Raw genomic sequence first — 24641 nt, 5'->3', positions numbered from 1 at the left:
AAATGCTTGCCAAGCAGACTTTGCACAGATTAATACTCTCCAATTAGCTGAACACGTTTGTTTTCTAAATATGCTTGGTAGTTAAGAAATACTTTAATGCTCTTATGCTTTGCTATCTAACCAGAGAGCAAGGGAGAATCTCACCCGAGGAAAAATTGCTGAGAAAATCTTCAATTGTGCGATGCTCAATTTCTGAGATGTTCTGAAATCTCTTCACCAAGTCTTTCTGCAGAGCAAGAATTTCTGGCAGAAATTTCACCTGCCTCAATTCAGCTTCCTATACATTGAACAGACAAGGTCAAATCAGAAAGCAGAAGCTGAATCTCTAGGAACGAATACAAGATAATTGTCAAGAAAGAACACTATATATGCTTTACACGTTCAGTCTGTATACGTTTAGTTTATTCACATACACATGTGTATACATGAAATCTGGTTCTCTCAAAAGTAGGACAGCATTGGGGGCATGTGCTCCTCATTTTGCACATGGAAAAGATTGTATCAGTATTAACAGATCAACTATAAATCAACATTAGTAGACATTCACTTTCTGTTGTCCATGAAGCTGGAAAAGTAGTATTGCTGACAATTACCCAATTATAAACAATTTAGAAAGGTGTATGGTAATAAGTAGCTACTGCATCATCGACAATTGTAGTATTTCAGACATAAACTTGCTCGCTCTTACACTTCATCAAAACAAATGCTGATTGTTCCTCTTTCTATCCTTATTCTACCTTTGGGAAAGCAATCAACTGGCAACCCAGCCCTTCCTTTTAGATTGAAAATTCTTTTTAGCCAGAAGATGCACATTGCACTTCAATGTGGTTGAGAACAAATGAACTTAAAAACCTTCTGAATATAAAATAACAGAGCTGGAAGGAAATTTAGAGGTCCTCTAGTCCAACCCCCTGCTTGAGCAAATCTGCATGGGTTTGGGCAGCTTTAAGATGGGCACCAGAGAATGTGCAATGGTTGTGAATAAATCTCTTGAGCAATAATTTTATACTGATTTGACTTTAATAATATAATATTATTTTTGATGTTGATCCCCACTCTCAAGAAAGAACTGCATCTAATAAAACATTTTCTTTTTCCTTTCTCCTTCTTTCTTTTCTTTTCTTTCTACAAAAAGGTAACAGCCAAAACTGATTTATTTTCAACTGTACACTTGATGCATACAACAAAGATTCATATGCACAATTAATGTTTTTTCTTCTTAATCAAAAATAAGACAATAATTTCTCCCACCACCACATCCAGTTAAAGTAAATAATTCTGTGATTTAGTTTATTCCTGCCCATTCCTGCTACAAGGGCAAATCAACTGATTTCTGTGCAGTAAGCACTTGATCCAAAGGATGATCCAGAAAGCAGCTGGATTAGCAACTAAATGATCAAGCAACCATGTATTTGCCCCGCCATTAGGTTTCACTATTAATTTCACATGTGCAAGCATGATTTTTTTTTTTTTAAAAAAAGGCTAGCCTCATTGAAATCTGACAGGACTTGGCACCTTCAAAGTTTAGAAGAGATTTGGGTCTCTGGATGACAGCACTATAGAAACGCCAACAGAGGTTCCTTATGTTGCAACTGTGATGTTAATATTTCAAAGTTTCTGCACGGTTTGATGTAGCTCAGCTTTTGACAAGCAGCTGACAAAAGAATTTCTACTCCTAGATCAAAATGGTTACATTAATAAAACTCAAGCAAAAAAAGAAGGCAGACACAGGTTTTTGTGTTGGACAATTAGGACAAGCAGCTGACAACTAGGTTCCAGCACTGCATATTTTCTGTTTCACAAATCCCATGACATGACCACTGGCAAAGATATTGGCATGCTCACCTTTTGCAAAAATTTCTGCAAGATGGGCACAGTATCCTTGCTGCCTTTCTGTTGGACGATGTGAGCCAGATGCTCGACTGAGATCCTCTTCTTGCAACTCCATATCCGAGAGGAATGTATAACACTGTCTTTGGGAAGATGGGGCAGGAAGACTGCAGGGTCCCCATAAATAATTTTCACTACAGGGTTGGAAGAAAGTCTTTCATCTTCACTGATTTGTTTATTCAAGTCCAGAAGTGCTTTATCCAAAAGCTGCTTAGAAAACATGGCACATGTGTGAGAGGCATCATAAAAAGAGAGTGCATAAAAACAACTTCTTTAAAGCAATATCAGAATTATAGCATTCACCCAGGAATCTGTACAGCTGTAAGGATAACTTGAGTGACTGACCCTAGGTAATTTTCTTAATTCAAATAGCTTTCAAAAGCTGAATGATAATTTCTTAAAAGCTACTGTTCAAAAATGTGGTTTTGAAATGTGTCTCATAAGTCTCCATTCTGAATAAGAGTTATATGAAAAGTCAGCTTTTCACAGTTCTGGAAAATCGAGCTAAGAAACTAAAACCATCATAAGGTAGATATACAAAAGCTGTCTCAATATCTGGGGGAACATAGTCTGGGGCTGTTTTCCAAGGGGAAAACAGGCAGCAGAGATTGTAAAGTATAGTCGGCAGGAAGAGAGGTTAAAAAACCCTCCTTCTGGTATAGGGATATACACACTATACATCTGTAGTTATGGAGATAGTTGCTTTAGTCTAGCAAAATTCTGTCTTATAAGTGAGGAACAATAAAGGAAATTACTCAGAATTAACTCCTTGTGTTGTTCTTGGTTCTTGGTAGCCTATCACACTATCTCCCATGTCTGTTGGGATCTGGAACCCAACTCTATACAATTTATGGAGTTCACTCCAAGCACTAGAGGAGTTATCATGAGGATGTAAAGTTTGCCTCTATGCAAGGCTGTATAGATTCGTTCTTAAGTATAGGATTGGAGGAAGGTTAAAATGGTGGATATGTCAGCCCTCTCCCTTTGGCAGAACTAAACTTAGTTTAAACAGATTACTAATTAATTAATAAACTAATAAACTAATTAATACCTTGCTTCTTTCAGATCATTAAGGAAGATAGCAGCAATTTCTTGGTTTCTAGCAATTGATGTTACATACTGCTAATATGACACACGATAGAGGCCCAAATAATAGCCTTATATACCATTAATATGATGTATAGACTCAAGACAGTATTGCCAACTGACTCTGTCTACAGCACCAAGAAAAAACAGTTTTTCTTATATCTAACCCACATTTTGCCTAGTGTCATGTTTATATGTTATATAAACATATAAAACCTACTTTAATTTTAAATTCAGCCTGGCTTGTTTGTGTGTCTGTGTGTGTATGTATGCATAAACATATATATGCATATATATGTATATGCATACCTACCCACCTACACACACAGACACAAAGTTTTCATGCAACAGCATTTCTATCTGAATATGTGTGTGTGGCTGATAGATCGATAAACCGATAGACAGTTATCATATTTTTTGCTCTAAAGGATGCGCTTCCCCCCCCAAAAAAAGTGGGTGGAAATGTCTGCATCTTATGAAGCAAATATTGTGGAGGGTGAGGGGGTTTGGTGCAGCAGTGGCGTTTGCCGCTGCCACCATTGGGAACGCTGGAGCCTTCACTGCTGAGCAGCTGATTGGCAGTTGGATCGGCCTTCCGGAAAACAGGAATACAGGCAGCTGGAACACCTAATCGGTGGTATTCCGGGGAGAGACAGACAGACTGACTGAGAGAGAGAGACAGGGACACACAAACATTTTTTTTTTACCTTCAGTTCAGGTAGAATAATGGTGCGTGCAACACTTTCTTCCCATTTGTTTCTGTGCTCTTTGATGGAAAGCTGACTGTTAAAATGTACTGGCCCTGCAAAAGATTTATTACATTTATTTGGCCCCCAACTAGCCAGTTATTTTGCTTCTTAGATTCTGAACCTCCTAGATTTTTTGGAGAAGGTTTGTCTTAATTTCTGAAATAAAATAAACCTGTTTTCTTCCTTATATTGCTATTGTGAGAAGAGAATAGTACAAAGAGATGTGTATGGACTACATATTCTTTTCACAGTGAAACACTTCAGTGTACAGTTGAATTACAGATGCAGAAGTGATTTCTCCAAACTTATACAAAAAACCATATGGGAATTCAGTGAGCTCAAGATTTAAAACAAAGAATGCAAGTTACTGGGTTGCCCAAAAAAATGTTGGTGGGTGAGTTTAACACACCATTATTTCCCCCGCTAACCATTGTTTATTACCATAACCATTATCACAGTTTTGTGCAGGTTAATAAATCATCACAGGCTTTTTGGACAGATATAAATTATCTAACACATCTAAATTCCTTAATGAAATCAGATTAAAAGCCAAGTATGGCAACCACACACTGGCAGTGATTTCTCGTGGGTGTAATATTTAATCACTCTTGATCTCTGGTCCTCTCAGTTCCTTTGAAGTATATTATTAAAAAATGTGCTGCAATTGTACGTCTTTAAATGTAAACAACATTCGGCAAGCTGCTGTCCTTACATTGTCCTGCATGTTGGTCCTTGGAAAGGCTACACAGAATGAGGTGGATGACATTAGTGGTTTCATCAGCACTCTTCCCAAGAGTATTCATCAACTGCTCTAAGTCTTTGTCAATATGCTGCAGCAAGAAATTTACTGGATCCTGAACCTGTGGTTTTATGATCTGCAAGAGAGACTGAGCAACAGAACCTACCATTCAGAATTCTTGTCTACATGACTTGTGAATAAGCATTTAATCACAAAGCTAGGTACTTAAGCAAGTATTTTAAAAACATCCCTTTAACTTAAAAATAAATGAATATGTCACTATTATACAAGGGGAGCCCACAATTCTCTTGACTTTAATTTTCTGGTACCACAATCGAGCACTACTCTTTCAACCTATTGATTTGTTAAGGTTTCTATTCCATCTTTCTACCCATCAGCTCAAACTGGCATAGAACATGGATCCCTCTTCCATTTTTTCCTGTAGTAACAAGTATGAAAAGTAGGTTGGAATGATAGAGAATCACCTAGTGAACTCTATGGCTGCAGATGGAATTAAGCTCAAGTTTTCCCAGTGCCAGTCCAACATCTTGGTTCTCTGACCTGCATTCTTAGCAAAGAGTATGCAACCTAAAAGGCCTAGGGTGTTTTGGATTTTAATGCTAGTGTTCATTGCTCATAGAAAAGTATTACTGATATTTTTAGTAACGTAATGAAACTAAAGTAATCCGTGTTTTAGAATTGAGAGAAAAACATAATTTTGAACATGCTTCATTATTACATTTTTCACTGAGTGCTGAAATGCAAATTACTTTATTTTCAATGTGTTATTAAGAACATCAATAATATTTCTCTATGGGCAATGAGAACTCACATCAAAAACAAAAACACCCCATACATTTCAGATTGCATACTTTTTGCCAAGAATGCAAGTCAGAGAATAGTTAACTATAGCCCATAACTGCAGAGAATAGCTAACTACAGCTTTGATTAAACAAAGCACATTTACAGTTAATTCTGATATAAGGTGGAAATATGCAGGGAACTTTTGAAAATAGGATGAGCGTGAAACACAAGTATCTGAGGGAAAGGAACTATAAGACTTCATCCAGACCAGTGTCAATAAACAGGGAAGTGTTTTTCAAACTTGGCAACTCTAAATACGCTGGATGGAGAATTCTGGATGTACACATCTTAAAATTGCCAAGTTTGAAAAACTCTGCCCTAGAAGATCATGGTCTCCATTTTGCTTCCTGAAAACTTTGAAGCATGCATGGTACAGTGACAGTGCCCAGGGTGTCTTATGCTCCATAATCATTAAACATCTAATTGTAGTTATGCTGCTTGAATGAAGTTGTTACTTTATAATTAGTACTATATTACTATAACATGACTACTACCCATGTTTCTCAGAAAATAAAGACTGGGTCTTGTATTAATTTTTGCTACGAATCACACATTAGGGCTTATTTTCCAATTGGGTCTTATTTTCAGGAAAACATGGTATTATGGCCTTGTATTCTCAGGACCAATAATTATTACTTTTCATAATATTGAGAAAACCTGATTTTTCAAGTAATTCCATTTTAGATAAGTCATCGTCTCTTTGTGTACAATGCATTTCAGAAAGAAGCAGGTAAGTTGTAATTTTTTGTGCAAAACAAAATACCTGGGCATCATTTGAGGCTCCCAGAAGCAATGCAAAGTGAGTGAGCAAGCGAATCAGAATTAGGACAGCTGGAGACAACTCCCTCTCTGATGTGATCACTGGACCTCTTTTCCTAGGATCTCCAAGAATGTGGCCCGTTTGTGTCCTGTCCTGAATACTGCGGCAAAGATATCACACAGGGAAACTTGCTCATTTTTCCTATTATTTTACAATGATTTCCAGGTAATGAAAATTATAATAATTTGTCATCCAAAATTGGGTGGATATAACTGATCCTCGACTTACCATCATCCATTTAGTAACTGTTCAAACTTACAACAAGCACAGAAAAAAAGTGACTTATGACCATTTTTCACTTACGACTGCTGCAGCAATCCCATGGTTACTTTATCCAGATTCGGACGCTCGGCAACTAGGTTATATCTATGATGGTTGCAGTGCCCCGGGGTCACGTGATCGCTTTTGGTGACTTTTTGACTAGCAAAGTCAATGGGAAGCCAAATTCACTTAACAACTGTGTTACTAACTTAACAACTGTAATGATTCGCTTAATGAATCACTCATTAATGATTCACTGTGGCAAGAAAAGTTGTAAAGTGGGGCAAAACTCACTTAACTGTCTTGCTTAAAACAATAATTTGGGGCTCAATTGTGGTTGTAAGTAAGGACTATCTTTATATTATTACACACAGTTGTAGCAGTATTTACTTTCTCTAAGGAACTGTTGCAAACAAAGTTAAATACATTATATGATTGCTGAAGTAATCCTAGCAAGCATCTTAAACATTTTGTTCTTTTTGTTCAGTGATGGGATGGTTCATGAGGGAATAGAATGGACTGACAGAAAGTTCAGGAGAAAGGGGAAACAATAGAAACTCCTTATCAGTCCAAATTACCTTCTGATCTACATGCTCATATTGTTGAATTCAAAATGAAATGTTGACAGCCCTGCTTCAGAAGATTCTAAAAGGGTTCTCTCTCACCCTATGTATGTGAATCACAGAGACCACCATTTGGAAGAACTTTTCGTGACAACCAATGGTTATAAACTCGTCCTTGAAACTGTTCTAATTAGCTCTTAGTACATGAAAGCCCTTTCTATAAAATCTGAGAAATCTCATCTTGTTTTGACAACCACTGACTTCCTTGGGAACTTTGCCTAGCAATCGAAACTCTCTCTCCCTTTTGAACTCAAAACTGCTCCAATATTTGTAGATCAGGGTTGAAATGAGGGGGTCCTTGCTGCTCTCTGAGCTTGATCGTTGTCTTGCAGATGTTTCTTGTAGACATTTCTTGCAGACGTTACCTAGTTTGGGTAATGAAATTATCTGCAAGACAACAACCAAGCTCAGAGATCACCAAGAACTCAGGGCTCCATTTATATCTATCCCTTTGCATGATTCCTTTTTGTCACATTATAAATAGGTAAAGGTAAAGGTTCCCCTCGCACATATGTGCTGGTCATTCCAGACTCTAGGGGTTGTGCTCATCTCCGTTTCAAAGCCAAACAGCCAGCGCTAGTCAGAAGACGTCTCTGTGGTCGTGTGGCTGGCATGACTAAATGCCAAAGGTACACGCAACGCTATTTACCTTCCCACCAAAGGTGGTCCCTATTTTTCTACTTGCATTTTTTATGTTATTTCGAACTGTTAGGTTGGCAGAAGCTGGGACTGTTAACGGGAGTCACCCCGTTATGCCGCACTAGAACCACTGAACTGCCGACCTTTCAATCAACAAGCTTAGTGTCTTAGCCACCACGTCCCTTTGACATTATACATATTTTGGACCCAAGAAATTAGGAGAGTAGGTATAGTTAGAATCACAATTAGCCAGAGCTATTCAGAATGAAAACTGACATTAGGAGTCCATAGATGATATTCAATCTAATTTTGCCAGGCAAGGAAACTATATGTGTACACAAAAAGTCGGTAAATGACAGATCATTTCATCAGCATTTACAAATAAAATTCCATGAAACTGAAATTCAAACCTTGCTTTTCGGAAGTTTTGCAGTGGCCTGTGGTTAACACCTCCAATTTCAACACCACAATCAACACAACGACTACGTTGCATAGGTTGACCACACTGGGGGGGGGGAAGAGAAACAAATGTTATAAAATAGAGAACAAAAATAGTTCTTCACTGTTTCAGTTAAGTCCAATTAGCATGTGATTAGAATACCCTTTTAAAATTATTAATCAAGGTAATAATTTTGACTTAATTGTCTGTTGCCTTAAGACATATATACTATTGAAGAAAACATTAAGAGCTAAGCCAAATAAATACAAAACAATCTCACTCTCTCTCTCCCACCCCTCCTTCCCCCTCTCCCCATTTCCATTTCTTACCTCTCCAATAATACAGGGGTGACCATTTGGACATGCTGGTTGAATAAAGAAAGCAAAAAGTAAATCAGTACAATACTGCCAGTAATTCTAAATTATTCTCAGGATTCATAATTATAATTAAAATTCAAAACACTAATGACATCATAAAAAACAGATAAAACAAAAGGAAAAAAGACATTCAAGATTCAGATAAGATGCCATACTTTCCTTAGCTAATTACCAGAAAGATTGCCTGTTAAATCCTCAACATTAATATTTGTTTAATTTTGGTTTTTACGTTTAACTTGTTCCATTTAACTTTGTACTTTTTAGTCTTTTTAATCTATGCTTTTATTCGTATGTGTTTATTATGACCCACAATCTCCAAGATGAAACAGGCATTATAGAACAGTCTGGTTTTTGAATCTTCAAAAACAGCAATGTCATATGAAATAGAAGTAAATATGAAAGTTGCATTTATTTCTTAGGAAGAAATAGGAGACCTATTCAGGGGAAATTTATATACCTGTGCTGAAGAAAGCAAGTGCAACCGATAAATGTTTTGTACATCAATATAGCAGCAAGACTAAAAGCATTATCTTTCCAAAGTTTTTTTCTATTTTTCTCCAATTAAAACTGCATCTAAGCAAAACAACACTTTAACAGCCTAATTTAAAAATAAATTTTGCTGGCTGCTTTCAGAGATGGATTCCACCAATTTTGCAGATTATCACTGTATCTGTTACATGGCGTTCATATGTATGATCAGAAAATACCAATGCTTTTATTTTCTTGTTGGATGTCATCACTAGGGCAGTAAAGATACAAACATCTTTACAAATATTTCCCATTTCTGTAAATCATAGTCTGGAAGATTCTTTAAAGCAGGGGTGTCCAACCTTTCACCTTCCCTGGGCCACATTAGATGAAAATTTGGTTTGGGCTGCACATAAAATAAAATAACAGTAACAATACCTGATCATCCCCCAAAACCATAGAAAACATAGTTAACATATTAAATTTATTTGGAAATGAAATTAGTGAGATGTTTTTATTATTTATTATTTATTAAAAATTATTTATTTTTTATCACGTTTTTTATCACATTTTTTTTTATCACAGTTTATATTCTGGCCAAATTTTGCAGGGGGAGGGGAGTGAGGGGGAGAAAGCTCGCCTGCCTCATGCCTACCTCTCCTCCTGCAAATGGCCCGGCTGGATGAGGCAGGACTGGAAGGCAGAAGCAGCAGCAGCAGCAGCGGCGGGGGCAGAAGCCTTCCCCTGCCACCGCTGCTGCTTCTGCCCCTGCCGCCGCTGCCCCTGCCGCCGCTTCTGCCCCCACTGCCGCTGCTGCTTCTGCCCCCGCCACCGTTGCCCCTGCTGCCGCTTCTGCCCCTGCCTCTTCCCCCATCGCCGCCGCCACTTCTGCCCCCGCTCCTGCTGCTGCTTCGCCCTCGCCGCTTCCATGCCATCGCTTCCGCCTCGCCGCTTCTGCCCCACTGCCGCCTCTTCACCACCGCTTCGTCACGCCACGCTTCTGCCCTCATCAAGCCCCACCGCTTTCTTCCTCGTCCTCGTTAATTCGCCGTTCTGCCCCTGACGCCACGCTTATTGCTTTCTTCCTGCCCCTGCTTACCTGCGCTCGCCGCGGGGGCAGCGGTGGTGGGGACAGAAGCAGCAGCAGTGGCGGGGGAAGAAGCAGCGGCGGTGGCGGGGGCAGAAGTAGCAGTGGTGGCGGGGGAGGAAGCAGCGGCGGGGGCAGAAGCAGCAGCGGCAGAAGCGGCAGCAGGGGCAGAAGTGGCGGTGGGGGCAGAAGCGGCGGCAGCAGCGGGGGAAGAAGTGGTGGGGGCAGAAGCAGCAGCGGGGGCAGAAGCAGCAGTGGTGGCGGGGGAGGAAGCGGCGGGGGCAGAAGCGGTGGCAGCAGCGGGGGAAGAAGCTGCGGGGGCAGAAGCGGCGGCGGGGGAAGAAGCGGCAGCGGTGGGGGCAGAAGCGGTGGCGGTGCCGGCGGCGGCAACAGCAGGAGGTGGCACTCTGACGGCGCCCGCCTTTTCTCTTGCTGCTTGGCCTGGCACTCGCCTCGCCCCACCTCGCGCCTGCCTCTCCTCCTCCTCCTTGCTGGCTCTGGCACGAAGGTTGGGGTGGGCACTGGGCCGCATTACGAGGCGACCTGGGCCGCATGCAGCCCCTGGGCCGCGGGTTGGACAAACCTACTTTAAAGCATCACAAATTGACACCCCTAATTTCATGGCAAATGGTTTAAATCGGCAGGTAAAACAATAGAAGCACCATTGAATTCACAGACACCTTCATTTCCTCTCCAAAATGCCATGCTCTTAACCTCTTGTCCTTATTTATAAATCTCTCCTTGGTTCATAAAAAGCCAGAAGAAAGGAAAAGGCTGTTCTGGGGGTTTGTGTGTTTATAAAAAGGAAGGGTATAAGGGAGTGGGCAATCCTACAGAGAAATTTGTGATGGAGATAAAGATTAAATGGGGAAATAAAACAACTGGTTTCAACAGAACAGGTTTGTGTTTTGGAGCTCAGTAACACCTTTATCTTGCATTTAAGCTTAATTTCCATTTTACATACTTTAGCTTGCCACTCTATGAAATGGTCTTTTATGACTAGCCATTCTCTTCATGGCTGTGAATTTGTCAATGGTTCTCTGCTCCATGCCCACTCCTGCCACCTACACCCCAGACCTATATTCATATGGTCCTATGACATTTTCTTAAAGATCATCGTGTAGGTCACAAGGCACATACATTTGAGGACTCTCACCAAAACAGAAATTACCATGACTTATGAAAATATGTTGCTGGAAAACAGCAAAGTTTATTCAGATCTATACACTGGAGATGTCCATCATGATTTTCCCATCATATACCCCAAAGGCTGATACTCACTATACCAATGAACCTTTCCGTTTAACTGCCACTTCACAGCTTGAGCCAACATGTCTTCTGGCATGGTTGGCAGAAAAGCGTTCTAGGTGAAAGGACAGATGGAAAAATTGAATTGTGATATATTAGATAATACACAGTGATAACTTTCTTTAGAACTTCCTGATCTAACTGATCCAAACTCATTTTCTCATATAATTAAAAAGTAAACACTGAGAATTATCTTCAAATTGTAAAGGTATAAATAAACTGAAGGGGAAACTAGAAAACAAGCTAATTTGTTTGGGCCGTGGTGACGCAGTGGTTAGAATGCAGTATTGCAGGCTAATTCTGCTCATTGCAAGACGTTCAATACTGACTATCTCAAGGTTCTCAGCCTTCCATCCTTCCGAGGTCAGTAAAATGAGGACCCAAATTGTTGGGGGGTAAAATGCTGACTCCATAAACCACCTAGAGGGGGCTGTAAAGCACTGTGAAGTGGTATCTAAGTCTTAAGTGCTATTGCTATTTTCCAGCATTACCTCCGAAGAGAGTCTGAAAGGTTTAACTGGCATGCTCTGCAATTTATTAACTAGTAAAAGATCCTGAAATTCCATTATACCTCTACCAAATGATTCATGAGCATAATTTAAGCAGCTGGTGTTTATATTTATATCAGTGTTTCTCAACCTTGAGAACCTGACTTTTAAGATGGATGGACTTCAACACCCAGAATTCTCCAGCCAGCCAGAGGCATTCTGGGAGTTGAAGTCCACCCATCTTCAAATTGCCAAGGTTGAGAAACACTGCTTTAAGTGGTCTCTGGTGTAGTTCTTTGAAGGACAGCCTCTCCCATGATGGTTCCATACAGATGTTAAAATGTATAACGTTCTTGCCACAGAACATTCCCAAGTTAGGGAGTGTCTGATACCCACTCTCTCTGCCTCTAGAACAGCTTTCTCTAGGCCTTGATTTCTTGCTCATTAATTTAATCATTGTTCATTTCTCTATTTTTTAAAAAAATCTGCATTAGTTATCATAGTAGTTGTTAACCTTCTTGAATATTCAAGCTAACAAAGATGCATGATACTTTTTTTTAAAATAAGACTTTAAGTTAAAAAAAAAACTTTTAAGTCCGGCATGAACTTCCTTACCAGCATTGTTCCAGGTGAGAATGCCAGATTCCTTAGGGGTTCAAGGATTCTATTCTGGCCACAAAGCAAAACAACTGCAGTATGAACTGCCATTTCAATCACCATCATGTTGCGGCCAAAAGACAGAGAAGCCAGAGTCAGCAAGGGGAGTTGATTAGAAATAAGAGATTCAGCAAATGACTTCAGTTTTGCAGATGGAAGAACCTTGGAGTTCTGGATAAATTCTTTAAGTATATCACATTGCTGAAAAACAGAGGGAGGGAAAGTAAATGCAAGTTCAAAAGACTTAATCTGCAACATAACAATGATTAATTATTTACTTATTTTCATACCCATTCATGTAATATTATTGCACTTTGTTATCAGCAATTGTTTGCGGCCTGCTTGAGTGACTCCAGGAAACTTACAATATAGTAATAGTAAGAGTCCTCTGGACAAGGTATGAATCCACTAACATAAGGCACAAGTAGCAGTACAGAAAATCGCAACAGGTACATGGAAATCCTGTTAATAGCCAGGGAGGGCAATTAATTTTCTCAAGGAGCCACATGGGAAATTGAGACTGTTGTGGAAGGCTACCTGCCCCCTGCCACCACTGCCTTGTCATTGCCAGAAGCCCTGCCATCGATGCCACCATCGTGAGATGGATTGGGACTACCCCCGGGCCAGATGTGACCCATGGGCCTTGAAATGCCCAGATCTGGTTTATAGGTACAATCTTATCAACAGATTTTCCAAATGGAAACAGTTGAGAGAAACCACAACACATTCAGGATGTGCAAAATGTTTGACCCTCAAACGTTCTGAGCTCAAAACTGCTGTTGTAAATGTCCTGAGGAGAAAACACAGAACATTTGATTTCGTGCACAATCAACCTATTAAAGGTAGTCCTCAACTTATGACCACAATTGAGCCCAAAATTTATATTGCTAAGTGAGAAATTTGTTAAAGTGAATTTTGCCTCATTTTATGACTTTGCTCGGAAGATTTGTTAAGTTCTTAAATTAGAAACATGGTCGTTAAGTAATCTGGTTCAACTGTCATAAATGTGAGTCAGTTGTCAACCATCTGAATGTAAATCATGTGACCAAAGCAATGCCACAACAGTCATAAATGTGAAAAACAGTCGTAGGTCACTTTTTTCACTGCCGTTGTAACTTTGAATGATCACTAAGTGAACTGTTATAAGTCAAGGAGTACCTATATTTAGTTTACCCCAGTCATTTCTATAATTAGCATGATATTTTGCAGAATGAAAACTAATTCACCTTCTGCTTAGGGTGAGCATTTGGGTTTCCGCCTCCATACAGTGATGTGAGCTCTCTGAAGATAGTCAGAAGAAAATGAATTGGCAGTGCAGACTTGGAGCCCTTGTATGCCTGAAGAGAAGGATACAAATAACCAAAACTAAGTAAGATAATCAGGAGTCGAGTTTCCATCTGCGGCTGGTAACAGAATAATTAAGAGCACAAAATAAAACCTGGAGTAATAATAACACAGCCTTACACTCCAAACTCCAAAGAAGTATTAAATTATAGTAGTTGAAATCCTCCTAGACTGATCTATAAGTAGCTAAACCAAGCTGTTTTGTAAAAGGTTTCTCACCAATTATGTAAAGGCAAAACCAGGCAAGGGAATGACACAGATTTACATAAGAATCTCTATTCCAATTTGGCATTCAAATTTATTCCACCAACTAGTGCAAGTAGTTTGGACTGGGTTATCTTTTGTCTTTTGGGGGTTTTTCCTTGTAAGCAGATCCATCTTCCTCACCAAACACAATTTACAAAGCATTCTACAAAAAGACTCAAGAAAATAAATCACTGATGCCAGGTTAATTAGAATCAATGAACCTGATAAGACCAAAGTGGATTAAAGCTCAGATCATATGTATATCGTTCTTATTCCCCATTGTGTTTCTCCCCAGATTCTATTAATCAAAGCAGTTATGGGTAAGTCAACACACTGCTATGAAAAGCGCCAACATGAGCTTCAATTTGTGTGAAGGAATGCCTCCAGGACCCAGAAAATAAACTTAGGGAAATTTTTTAAAAATTAGGGAAAATTAAGGAATGACCCAAGGTTCTGAAGGAACTGGCAGACAAGATCTCAGAACAACTGAACTATATCTTTCAAAGATCCTGGAGCACCAGCGAACTTCCAGAGGACTAGAAAAGAGCTGATGTACTAGTTCCTATCTTCAAAAAAATAGATCCAGGAAACTACAGATCTATCAGCCTGACCTCAATACCAGGGAAGATTCTGGGAAAGATTCTGGAAAAGATAATCAAGCAATAAATCACAGAACACCTAGAAGCAATAACCAAAACATGGGTTTGTTAAAAACAGATCATGCCAGTCTAATCTTATTGCATTTTTTGACAAAGTGACAAAATTAGTGGACTAGACAAATGCTGTCGATATAATTTATTCAGACTTCAGTAAGACATTTGATAAAGTAGACCAGAACTTACTACTTGATAAAATAGAAAAATGTGGGTTAGACAGCATCACCACTAGATGGATTTGTAACCGCACACAATGTATAGTCCTCAATGGAACTGCATCTACATGGAGGGAAGCATGCAGTGGGATACCCCAAGGTTCTGTTTTAGGCCCAGTACTCTTCAACATCTTCATCAATGAGTTGGACAAGGGGATAGATGGGGAACACATCAAATTTGCAGATGACACCAAACTAGCAGGAATAGCCAACATGCCAGAAGATAGGATTAAGATACAGACAGACTTGAACATTAGGCACTATCTAATAAAATGAAATTTAAAGGTGAAAAAAGTAAGATTCTACATTTAGGCAAGAAAAACAAAATGCATAGGTAGAGTATATGTGCTACCTTGCTCAAAAGTAATAACTGTGACAGGAATCTTGGAGTCATTTAAATATGAGCCAGCAGTGTGCTGCAGCTGACAAAAGAGGCAACATAAGTTCTAGGCTACATAAACAGAAGAATAGAAACAAGATCACGTGAAGTGTTAATACCACTTTTTAATGCCTTTGTAAGGCCACACTTAAAATACTGCATCCAGCTTTGGTTGCCACAATGTAAAAAAGATGTTGAGACTCTAGAAAGAGTGCAGAGAAGAGCAACGAAGATGATTAAGGGAGTGGAGGCTAAAACATATAAAGAACAGTTGCTGGAAGTGGATATGTCTAGTCTTATGAAAAGAAGGACTAGGGGAGACATGATAGCAGTGTTCCAATATTTGAGGGGCTGCCACAAAGAAGAGCGAGTCAAGCTATTCTCCAAAGCACCTGAGGGTAGGACAAGAAACAATGGGTGGAATCTAATGAAAGAGAAGCAACTTAGGAGAAATTTCCTGACAGTTAGAACAATTAATCAGTGGAACAACTTGCCTCCAGAAGTTGTAAATGTTCCAATACTGGAAGTTTTTAAGAAGAGATTGGATAACCATTTGTCTGAAGTGGTGTAGGGGTTCCTGCCTAAGCAGGGGGTTGGACTAGAAGACCTCCAAGGTCCCTTCCAACTCTGTTATTCTATTTTATTCTATTACAGTATAGTGCTTTGTTTGAAAAAAAAAAAACCACCAAAAATGTAAATATAACACAAAAATAAAGTAATCTTGACTGACAGAAGGGTGAGAAAGATTGGGGATGAATAAGTATCCCCATGACTGCCATGAGAATTAAATTCCAAAGGTGCTCACTGGCTCAAACAGGCTATGAGCTATGGAAGAATAGTTACTCATTGTAGACAATTACAATAAAACTTCCTTCCAAAATTCCAAACTGGGTATTTAATACTGAAGAAAAAATATCACAGCACCATTTGCCTCTTTAAAAACGTTATAAACAAAAATATCTTTTTTGTCCAGCATAGCTAATAGAAACAGAAATGAATGGATCCTTTAAATTCTTTTGTACTTTGTGCTTATTACCAAATAAGAGAAGCCCCCTTCCTGCTAAGCAAGAAGAGGTAAGCTGCTCAGAAAAATAAGATGTTACCTTCAGGGCTTCTGCAATGACTTCTGTCTCGCATGTTATCAATGCTTGCTCCACAGTATTGCGTATGGCTTTGTAGTCCTTGCCACAAACCAGGAAACGATCAATGCAACCAGGTTGGAATGCCTGAGGCCACAAACCACAAAATAAACAAACTAGAAACAAAATAAAAGGCGAACTGTATGTACTAATTCACTCATTCAATTAACTTGTCCCTACTATAGTCAATGGGATTTTTAGACTTTCTTTAGAAAGTCCGGCAGTTAGAAGCTTCTGACAGTTAAAACTTTATATCATCCATAAAGTAAACAGGCACGTGAATCCACTGGTTATTCAGGACTGCCTGACAGTTTAATCTTACATAGCTGCCTCTCAAGCTATTCTATTTTAATACTAACATCTCACAGCAAGATAATCTACTCAAGAAAAGCCAAACAAGGATCCTTTCAAACAATTCCTTCTGACATCCATTCATTTACCCCTTCCTGTTCAAAGCTGTCTTTGGAAGAGCCGTTGTGGCGCAGTGGTTAGAATGCAGTATTACAGGCTACTTCTGCATACCATTGGCAGAAGTTCAATCCTAACTGGCTCAAAATTGACTCAGCCTTCCATCCTTCCGAGGTTGTTAAAATGAGGACCCAGATTGTTGGGGGCAATATGCTGACTCTGTAAACCACTTAGAGAGGATTGTAAAGCTCTGTGAAGCTATTGCTATTCCAGAACAAATTATAATTTGGTAACAGATCAGAATTACCTGTTGCTCTTTTATTATTTCTGATGGAAATACCCAGTGATACTGGCGGTTATTCAAAAGCTTCTGTGTGAATTCCAACCCGTACTGGCTAGCAAGCTTTCGCACAAGGTAAATCTTATGCCAGTTATTTTGAGTACGACAGAAAAACTGCCTCACTTTTTTCAAGTGGATTTGCTTTTCTTCTTCTTCACTACTGGCTGCAGAAAGAAGAGAAGTTGGTATTTAATTCCCAACCAGAGCACAGCAGTTCTAAAACTTACCTTGCAAAGAGAATTTGTCTTGCAAAGTTTTTTATTTAAAACAAAATAATATTTTCTCACGGTTGTGTAAGAAGTTACAGAAACAGCACCCCTCCAATTCCCCCCGCCCCCAACTGAATTAGAAGTTGTTTATGAGAGTTTTCTAGAAAGTTCGCATTTCCACGTGGCTACCATAATCCACTTGCCTGAAGTTTCATGAAGTTCAAAGATCACCTCTGCAGCTCTATCCATGCATAGACGGAGGTTGGCAATTCCCTGCAAATACTCAATGGTAATTTTTTGGGAGACTGGATGGCTGCTGTTGTATTGATGAAAACTTTTTTCCAGAAAATACCCATCATTTGCCAAGCAACTTATTTTGGTTTCTTTGGGAAAATTGCCTGTTTTCTCACACAATGAATCCTGAAAATCAGACAATATTTTTATATATATATATATAAAATAAAGAATTAGGTGTATTCTTTGGAAGCAGGCAATAGAATAGTGGAGATTCATAGCCCCATAGTTCAACTGTCCTCATATTAAGTATTCCAGCTTAAGAATCAGCCCTTGGCTTTGTAGATGCCTCAGGGGTGAGTAGGTTTTAAATCTAGTAGATTAACCGATTCCAATCTGCCCAAGCATGCCCCAAACTTTATCCTTGTAACTTCTGTACAATCAAGATTTCTGCACTTACAGTATAACCAAAGTTTATGGAAGAAACTGCGTGCGCAATCAGAACTGGAATGGGCTTAATTTAAAGATTTCTTAAGTGATTAATTCCAGATTAAAGAACATTCGGAAAAAGAAGGGCTACAGGGAGACCTAATATTAAGAACTAAGATACATGCATAAATACATACATAACATTACAGTACGTTACACAGATACATATATCATTTTGTTTGTTAAAATCAGGAACATGATGACGATATCTAGGTAGTAAAACTAGTAAAGTATGTGCATTTGCAATGATCTACAACATCGTTTAAGCTGATATTAATACAAGTTGGCATGACATGGTTTATGAAAAACTGCTTTTACAGTTTCAGCAACTGGTAACTTAGTAAATGTAAAACTAAATTGGAAAATGAGAAGGAATGACATTGATTCCCTTTGTCTTTTAAATTTTCAGTCATTTCCAATTGAATTTCTTTGTAAAAGTCAGTTAAGAACCCAAGTTGACTACAATATAGCAGATTCTGATACAATAGCATAACAACAGCATCTTACCCGTGTCTTCTGAGTTTGACCTAAACAAAAAATCATAGTGTATGTGTACCGGAGCCATAAAACATAGCAGAATTAGGGCAACTACAGATTCTTTAGGAACCATTTCTTTTCCTTTCTTTCTTTCATACAAATATAATACTCTTCCTCATCAACCTGCTGTCCCATGTTTCCCTCTAAAAGAAATATGAAAAAACAGTCACCTCAAAGCAACTGATGAATAGCATGTATAGCTCTATTTTATCTTCCTTGTCTATGAAGTGATTTGCTTCAACTGTTGATAAATGCTTTTGTACGTAGACTTCCACATCGCTGAAACTATGAAAAGAGAAACCACCATTTATCCACAAATAATGTAGGGATGTTTAAATTTATTTTTAATAGTATTCACGAAATAAAAAGATACCCCCAGGTCATAAGGATACATTTCTGCTGTTCCACAACATGGAGTAGACCAGGGGTGGGCAAACTACGGCCCGCGGGCCACATCTGGCCCGTTGGTCTTTTTAATCTGGCCTGCCGAAGATTGGGGCGCCCGGTTGGAGCACCCAAGCGGGAGCTGGGAAACAAAAGATCCGGGCCGGACGATGGCTTGGCGGCTGAGCGGGGCGGCCAACAGCAGAGGGGAATGGAGGACAGTCAACCTGCCAGCCGAAGGGAGAGAGACTTGCCAGCTGCCCTTTGAGGAGCCGGTGCATGCCCAAGGCAACGGGGAACCCCGCTGGCAACCGCGGAGCAGCGGGCAGGCGCGGGTGACTACGGGCAGGGACGGACTGATGGACAGCGGGGGCGGCATGCTCGGGAGCCTTGCAGGGTCTGCCTGCCTTGCTGGCTGCCTGCCTTCCACGCTGGCAAAGGGAGAGTTTGGGGTGTCTGGGTGTGGATGCGCGCCGCCTCTCCATCCCTGGAGAGCATCGAGCCCAGGGTGGCGGGCAGCAGCTTTAGCGCTTGCCGGGAGGATTTCTCCCATATTCAGGACCGGTGCGGTGGTATCTGATGTCCGGGGCTCACATGTGTGTTTTGGGTCTCCCCCTTTTTGCAAGGGGAGGTGTGTTACTCGGTTCTCCAAGGCTGACGACTGACCTCTTGCCTTTATTTACGCCAAAGGGAGTGGGGGGCTGGGGGGTGGGGAATGGTCGTCGTGGCTGGCTGGGGAGCGTGTTTGCAGGGCTGCTCGGGAGATCTGGGGGTGCCTGGCTCCCCAAGGTACCCTAGTTATTTCTTGTATACATGTTTGTGTGTGTGTAGTGAAAGCTCCAATGTCATATGCCGCTACGACCTCCGTTCTCCGCACGTTCGTTTTGTCCCTTCTGTAAAGAATCTTTCGCTGTCAATCCGGACCGTTGGAGAGAATTGCGCTCGGATGTCCACAATTCCCACCCTTCGTGGACTGGGCTCCGTTTCCAGCCACAAACAGTTTTGCGAGAGCCTCCACTTGACCATGCTAACCATAAAAACGCACGGAGTTTACGCCAGGGGTGCTTACTCGGGAGAAAACCTCTCTTGATCACTGTTCAAGGTAGGGTCTGACTGACTGACAGGGGGTGGATTTTGCGGTTTCTGCATTGATACCCCCCCGCAAGCCTTTTCAAAGCATCTCAACTATAGTGCCCATGATCCCCAGCAAGAAGAGTTTGGGATAATGGGATAAAATCTTATAGGACTTATAAGAAAAGAGGATCTTTTTTTCTGTTTATATTTGATATGTACTGTTAACAAATGCAGTTTTTTATATGTATCGTATCTTGTGCTGACCCGGCCCGTCTGTCAAATTTTAAAAGTCAATGAGGCCCCCGAGCCAAAAAGTTTGCCCACCCCTGGAGTAGACAGAAGAATCAATTTAAGTTTTAAAAAGTGATGTCTGAACTGTAATTGATGGTTCTTAATAATGAAAATAGTTCACACAACAGAGATGGTCACTCTGAAGTAGAATGTTCTGCCCCAATTTATGCATCCCCATTGAAATATCTTACCTATATTTCAGAAGTAATTTTAACACCGCAGAACGGATTACAGGAGTTTTATCCACCACATCATCAAAGGGGGACAAAGATTTGGTATGCAAGCTTTCAGGGCCTAAGGATATAATGCAAATTAGTCTGGAAAAATAGTACAATCCTTCCCTTTAGGTTAGAGCAATCTCAATAGATGTTATGATCATACCTTTCAAAATTGATTTTTGGACAAACATCAGATTCAATAGCTCTACAATCACACATTTATCTGGGGGATTATTGCCTTTGAAACACATTGTAGAAACCAGGTCTATGAAAAAATTGTTGCATAATTTACGGAACTGGGCGTTTTTCTTTATGGCAATGCTGTGGAGAAAATAGTAAGTTATTATTTATCTAGTAAAGTACCAAGAAATGCAGAGCCAATGCAGCAATTGAAAGTCCTCTGAAAAACTTATCTGCTGGGTAAGAAGAACAAGACTCACCTGTGCTCCTCAGACACTGTGGGATTGTAATCATCTGGTAGACTGACCAAGCAAAGTGGACAGATCATCTGACCGGGACACAGCCATTGTTTGATACAACCATAACAATATGCATGATCACAAGGAAGGTTTACTGGATTGGTAGGATCGCCCAAACATATTGGGCATGAGTTTAAACCAAACCTGTGAAATCAAGAGGGAAACATGTAAGTAGCAATATGTACTTAATTACAGAGATCAAAATGAGGTAGTACCATAGATAATCACTGTTCTACCCGTCACATTTGTTTTTACTTAGAGTATTTGTATGCTGCCTGTTCCTAACATGGTCCAGGGCTGGTTCCAGAAATACAAAAGCAGAAAAACTACAATTAAAATACCTTGCCAAATAAGTTTGCTTTAAGCCCTCCCTTCAAAAGTAGGGGTTTGCTTTAACCTCAGGGCCAATGCCTTCCCTCATACAACTTCTCTCACAGGAAAGGTAGAGTTAATCACAGCTTTCTTAATGAATCTATGCAAAAACTCACCAATAGTGTTTCAGAAATGACCTGAAAGTGTGGGGCATGCTCTGTCAAGAGTAAGCAATCCTCAACTAAACTTGTCGTAAACCAAGAACATTGTGATCCCCTTGTATTGGAACCACAAAGCCACCAACAACTAGAAAAATTCTTTCAGCATGGAAGTTATGCCAGACCTTTGGGAGGTTCTGCTACATTGTGATTTATTTACAATTTCTGGACCACCTTTAAGGAAAGCCACAGATAAAGCACATTATAATAATTTGATTTTGAAGTTACCAACTTATGAGTTACCATAAATTGGTTTTTTTCCCCTCCACGTGATGCAACTGAATTATAGGCAAAGTTCAAAAAAGTCCTCCTTGCCACTTATGCTTCATGGCTGTTTAAGAGTAGGAATCCCAAATTATAAAGCTGATTTTAAGAAGCCCGCAAGCACATTAAGAAGAAACATTTCCCCTGAACTCTGAAATCTAGCCCTGAGAATCAGCAGGCATTCAGTATACCAAAGGTTAAAATAGTTTAAGGTTCTGTCTCTTTTCCTAGTGATTCCCTAACATCTTTATTGATACCAATTAACTTAGACTTACTTTCTAGGCAAGAATTTTATTTCAAATATATGTGGCCCTTTTCTCTACTATTCACATATGAACAACTTGTAAATGTTCCCACTGAAAGCCAGTCCAATGTATTATAGTCTGGTTGTTTAAATTAGTTTGGGGAAAAAACAGTTCTTCTTTAATTTTATTCAGATTTCTGTGTTATGTGACAGTGAGATAATAAACATCAAAAAAAAGGACTAACACATTGATGAATATTGAAATAGATTTGATGTTGTTGCATATTCTGAACCTATGTCTGTGACCTTGTGTAAGCATTTTTTCCGTTGCTCTTTTTCCACCTGCACAGGGAAGGAGGAGATAGCATAGAAGATGATAACACAAATCTATAAAGGCAGAAAGGAGACATTCATTTATAAGGGCTCTTACCTATGCTACCTCTACCTACAAAGATAGTTTAGAGAGCCAGGTTGAGTTACTATACGTCTTGACCTTTTTGTTAAATGCCAGGTTGAGTTCCACCAGAAAAGAAAAACATTTGTGATATTTTTTGAAGACTTCCTCACAATACGGATCATTCCACTCCTAAAGCATTACCTGCAAAATGATTGACTGGCTTCTCCCTTGCACTGACATAGCAATCTCATCACTGCAGTGAATGTTCTCCCTTTTTTGATGTCAGAATCCCATTGAAAACACTGGGAGAGGAGAGTGGGGAGAAAAATGCCATCGGTAAAATTTCTAAAACATGTTCTCTCATTTACCGTTTTAAAAAATATTTAAAATGCTTAAATTATCAAACCTTTTAAAAACACAATTTTAATTTTAAATTAATAAGGAGAAATAAAACACAAGGATGGAAGATCAAAAATAACTGATTGCAGAAACAAGTTTTCAAATTGAGAAAAAAGCAAAATACCTGCATATTAAAATGACTTGTGAAATGTACATTATTTCAAAATAGTTATGTTAAGATGTGGATCTAGAATGAACTTTTCTAACAACATCTGTTCTGAAAAATGATTTACCTCTTAAGCAATGATAAAAAGTGCATCTAGATTTTCATGGCCAAATAAAATAAACCAAGGGCTAAATATAAAATTCTTCACGATCCAAAGGAAAGAGGATTAAGATTATTGATTTTTAAAATTTGCAGCGTGTTGTTTGGTTTCAATGAAAAAGTGGGTATTGTTGAAAAATAAAAGAATGTTAGAATTAGAGTACTATAATCAGAGGTGCAATTGGCATGGCTTTTAAGCTTTTACTTTAAGTTAAAGTAAATGGAGATTATAAAAATCATTATGTGACAAATGCCACATTAAAAATATGGAATAAATACAAGCCCAGGCTGTGCCTGAAAATACCTTTTTGGTCTCAGCAAAGGAAACATTTTACAAAATAGAATAAATGGTTAAGTATCAAGTTCTATTAATATATAGGAACTTGGAGAATTCAAGATAAAATCAAGAGAACAACTGACCACAGAGGAATATAGACAATTGTCATGGTAACAAGGTCAGCCAATGAATATGCTTAACAACTCAAACAGCCAATAGGATAGTTTGTAAACTGAAACTAGAAGTAGCCTAGGCTGGAAACTAAAACTAAAAGTAGCCTAGGCATAGCAGCTATATTAAGCTCTGCAACTCTGCAGCTATGTTGAGCTCTGAAGTCTATTGAAGATGAAACTAAGTCTGTTATTGAACTGTTTTTGATACTGGACTTTGTTATTGGATTATCCCTGGACTGAAAACTGACTGTTTTAACTGTTAATGACTTGGACTGTTTTGTTGAACTTTGCTTAATCGTTTTACTGGAAGTAAAAACCTACATTTTACTATACAGTGTGGCTGTGTGCTCATTGTGTGTTATTCTTCACTATTCTCACTACGTCTCCCTGTGTGAGCTCATTCTCCTAATGGGGAATTACCTTAACACACTGGCCACATCCTCCCTGACTCCGCAAAGGCAAAAAAACATCAAAACATTGTGATACTTCACAATACATCATGTGACACAATCAATTTTGACACCCTTGACCTAAACATTTAAATAGTGAAGTCTATACACCCTTTCCTCATTTAGCAACCACAGTTCAGCCCTTAAGTTGGAAACAAAATGGTCATTAAGAGAACATACAAAAGAAAGAAATAGAAAAGACACTGTAAAAGAGCACTGGTTGCTGCCCTCTGTTTTAGATAAAGTTCTCTCATAAATTGTCCTGTGCCTGACCCATTATTTTGTTCCTTTTCCCTTTTTTTGCCTCCTCACAGGACAGAGATTACATAAACAAGGTATCTCTTGATGAGTTGTTTTTCTCAAAAATTTTCCCTAAAAAGTGCTAACCACAAGTTAACAAGCCCAGGTCTTAATTAAGCTGACTGGAACCCTCCCATCAGATAACTCTGCTGCCTGAAACTGACCAGATCTTAATCAGTTTCACATGAAGGCTTTTGTTGCCAGTC

At 39.4% G+C, this 24641-nt stretch overlaps 1 protein-coding gene across 1 annotated transcript in view; it reads right to left on the bottom strand.

The window, feature by feature from the left end:
* Positions 1 to 24641, bottom strand: part of RNF213 (ring finger protein 213) — a 116368-nt gene that overhangs the window by 6028 nt on the left and 85699 nt on the right. Inside the window, exons 42-59 of the mRNA XM_087924950.1 lie at positions 22774 to 22874; positions 21099 to 21281; positions 20822 to 20979; positions 20632 to 20734; positions 18862 to 18976; positions 17631 to 17851; positions 17190 to 17382; positions 16439 to 16561; positions 13722 to 13832; positions 12454 to 12696; positions 11324 to 11405; positions 8440 to 8474; positions 8082 to 8176; positions 6092 to 6248; positions 4438 to 4612; positions 3684 to 3778; positions 1846 to 2097; positions 145 to 277 (exon numbers count right to left, since the gene is read on the bottom strand). Of these exons, the coding sequence (XP_087781076.1) occupies positions 145 to 277; positions 1846 to 2097; positions 3684 to 3778; positions 4438 to 4612; positions 6092 to 6248; positions 8082 to 8176; positions 8440 to 8474; positions 11324 to 11405; positions 12454 to 12696; positions 13722 to 13832; positions 16439 to 16561; positions 17190 to 17382; positions 17631 to 17851; positions 18862 to 18976; positions 20632 to 20734; positions 20822 to 20979; positions 21099 to 21281; positions 22774 to 22874 (2575 nt within the window). The remainder of the gene's footprint in view (positions 1 to 144; positions 278 to 1845; positions 2098 to 3683; positions 3779 to 4437; positions 4613 to 6091; positions 6249 to 8081; positions 8177 to 8439; positions 8475 to 11323; positions 11406 to 12453; positions 12697 to 13721; positions 13833 to 16438; positions 16562 to 17189; positions 17383 to 17630; positions 17852 to 18861; positions 18977 to 20631; positions 20735 to 20821; positions 20980 to 21098; positions 21282 to 22773; positions 22875 to 24641) is intronic.

Source organism: Pseudonaja textilis, chromosome 2 (genome assembly GCF_049901715.1).
Source record: "Pseudonaja textilis isolate UNSWEBS1 chromosome 2, rPseTex1.2, whole genome shotgun sequence".
NCBI classification, from domain to species: Eukaryota; Metazoa; Chordata; class Lepidosauria; order Squamata; family Elapidae; genus Pseudonaja; species Pseudonaja textilis.
This window is presented reverse-complemented; position numbering and strand designations above follow the sequence as displayed.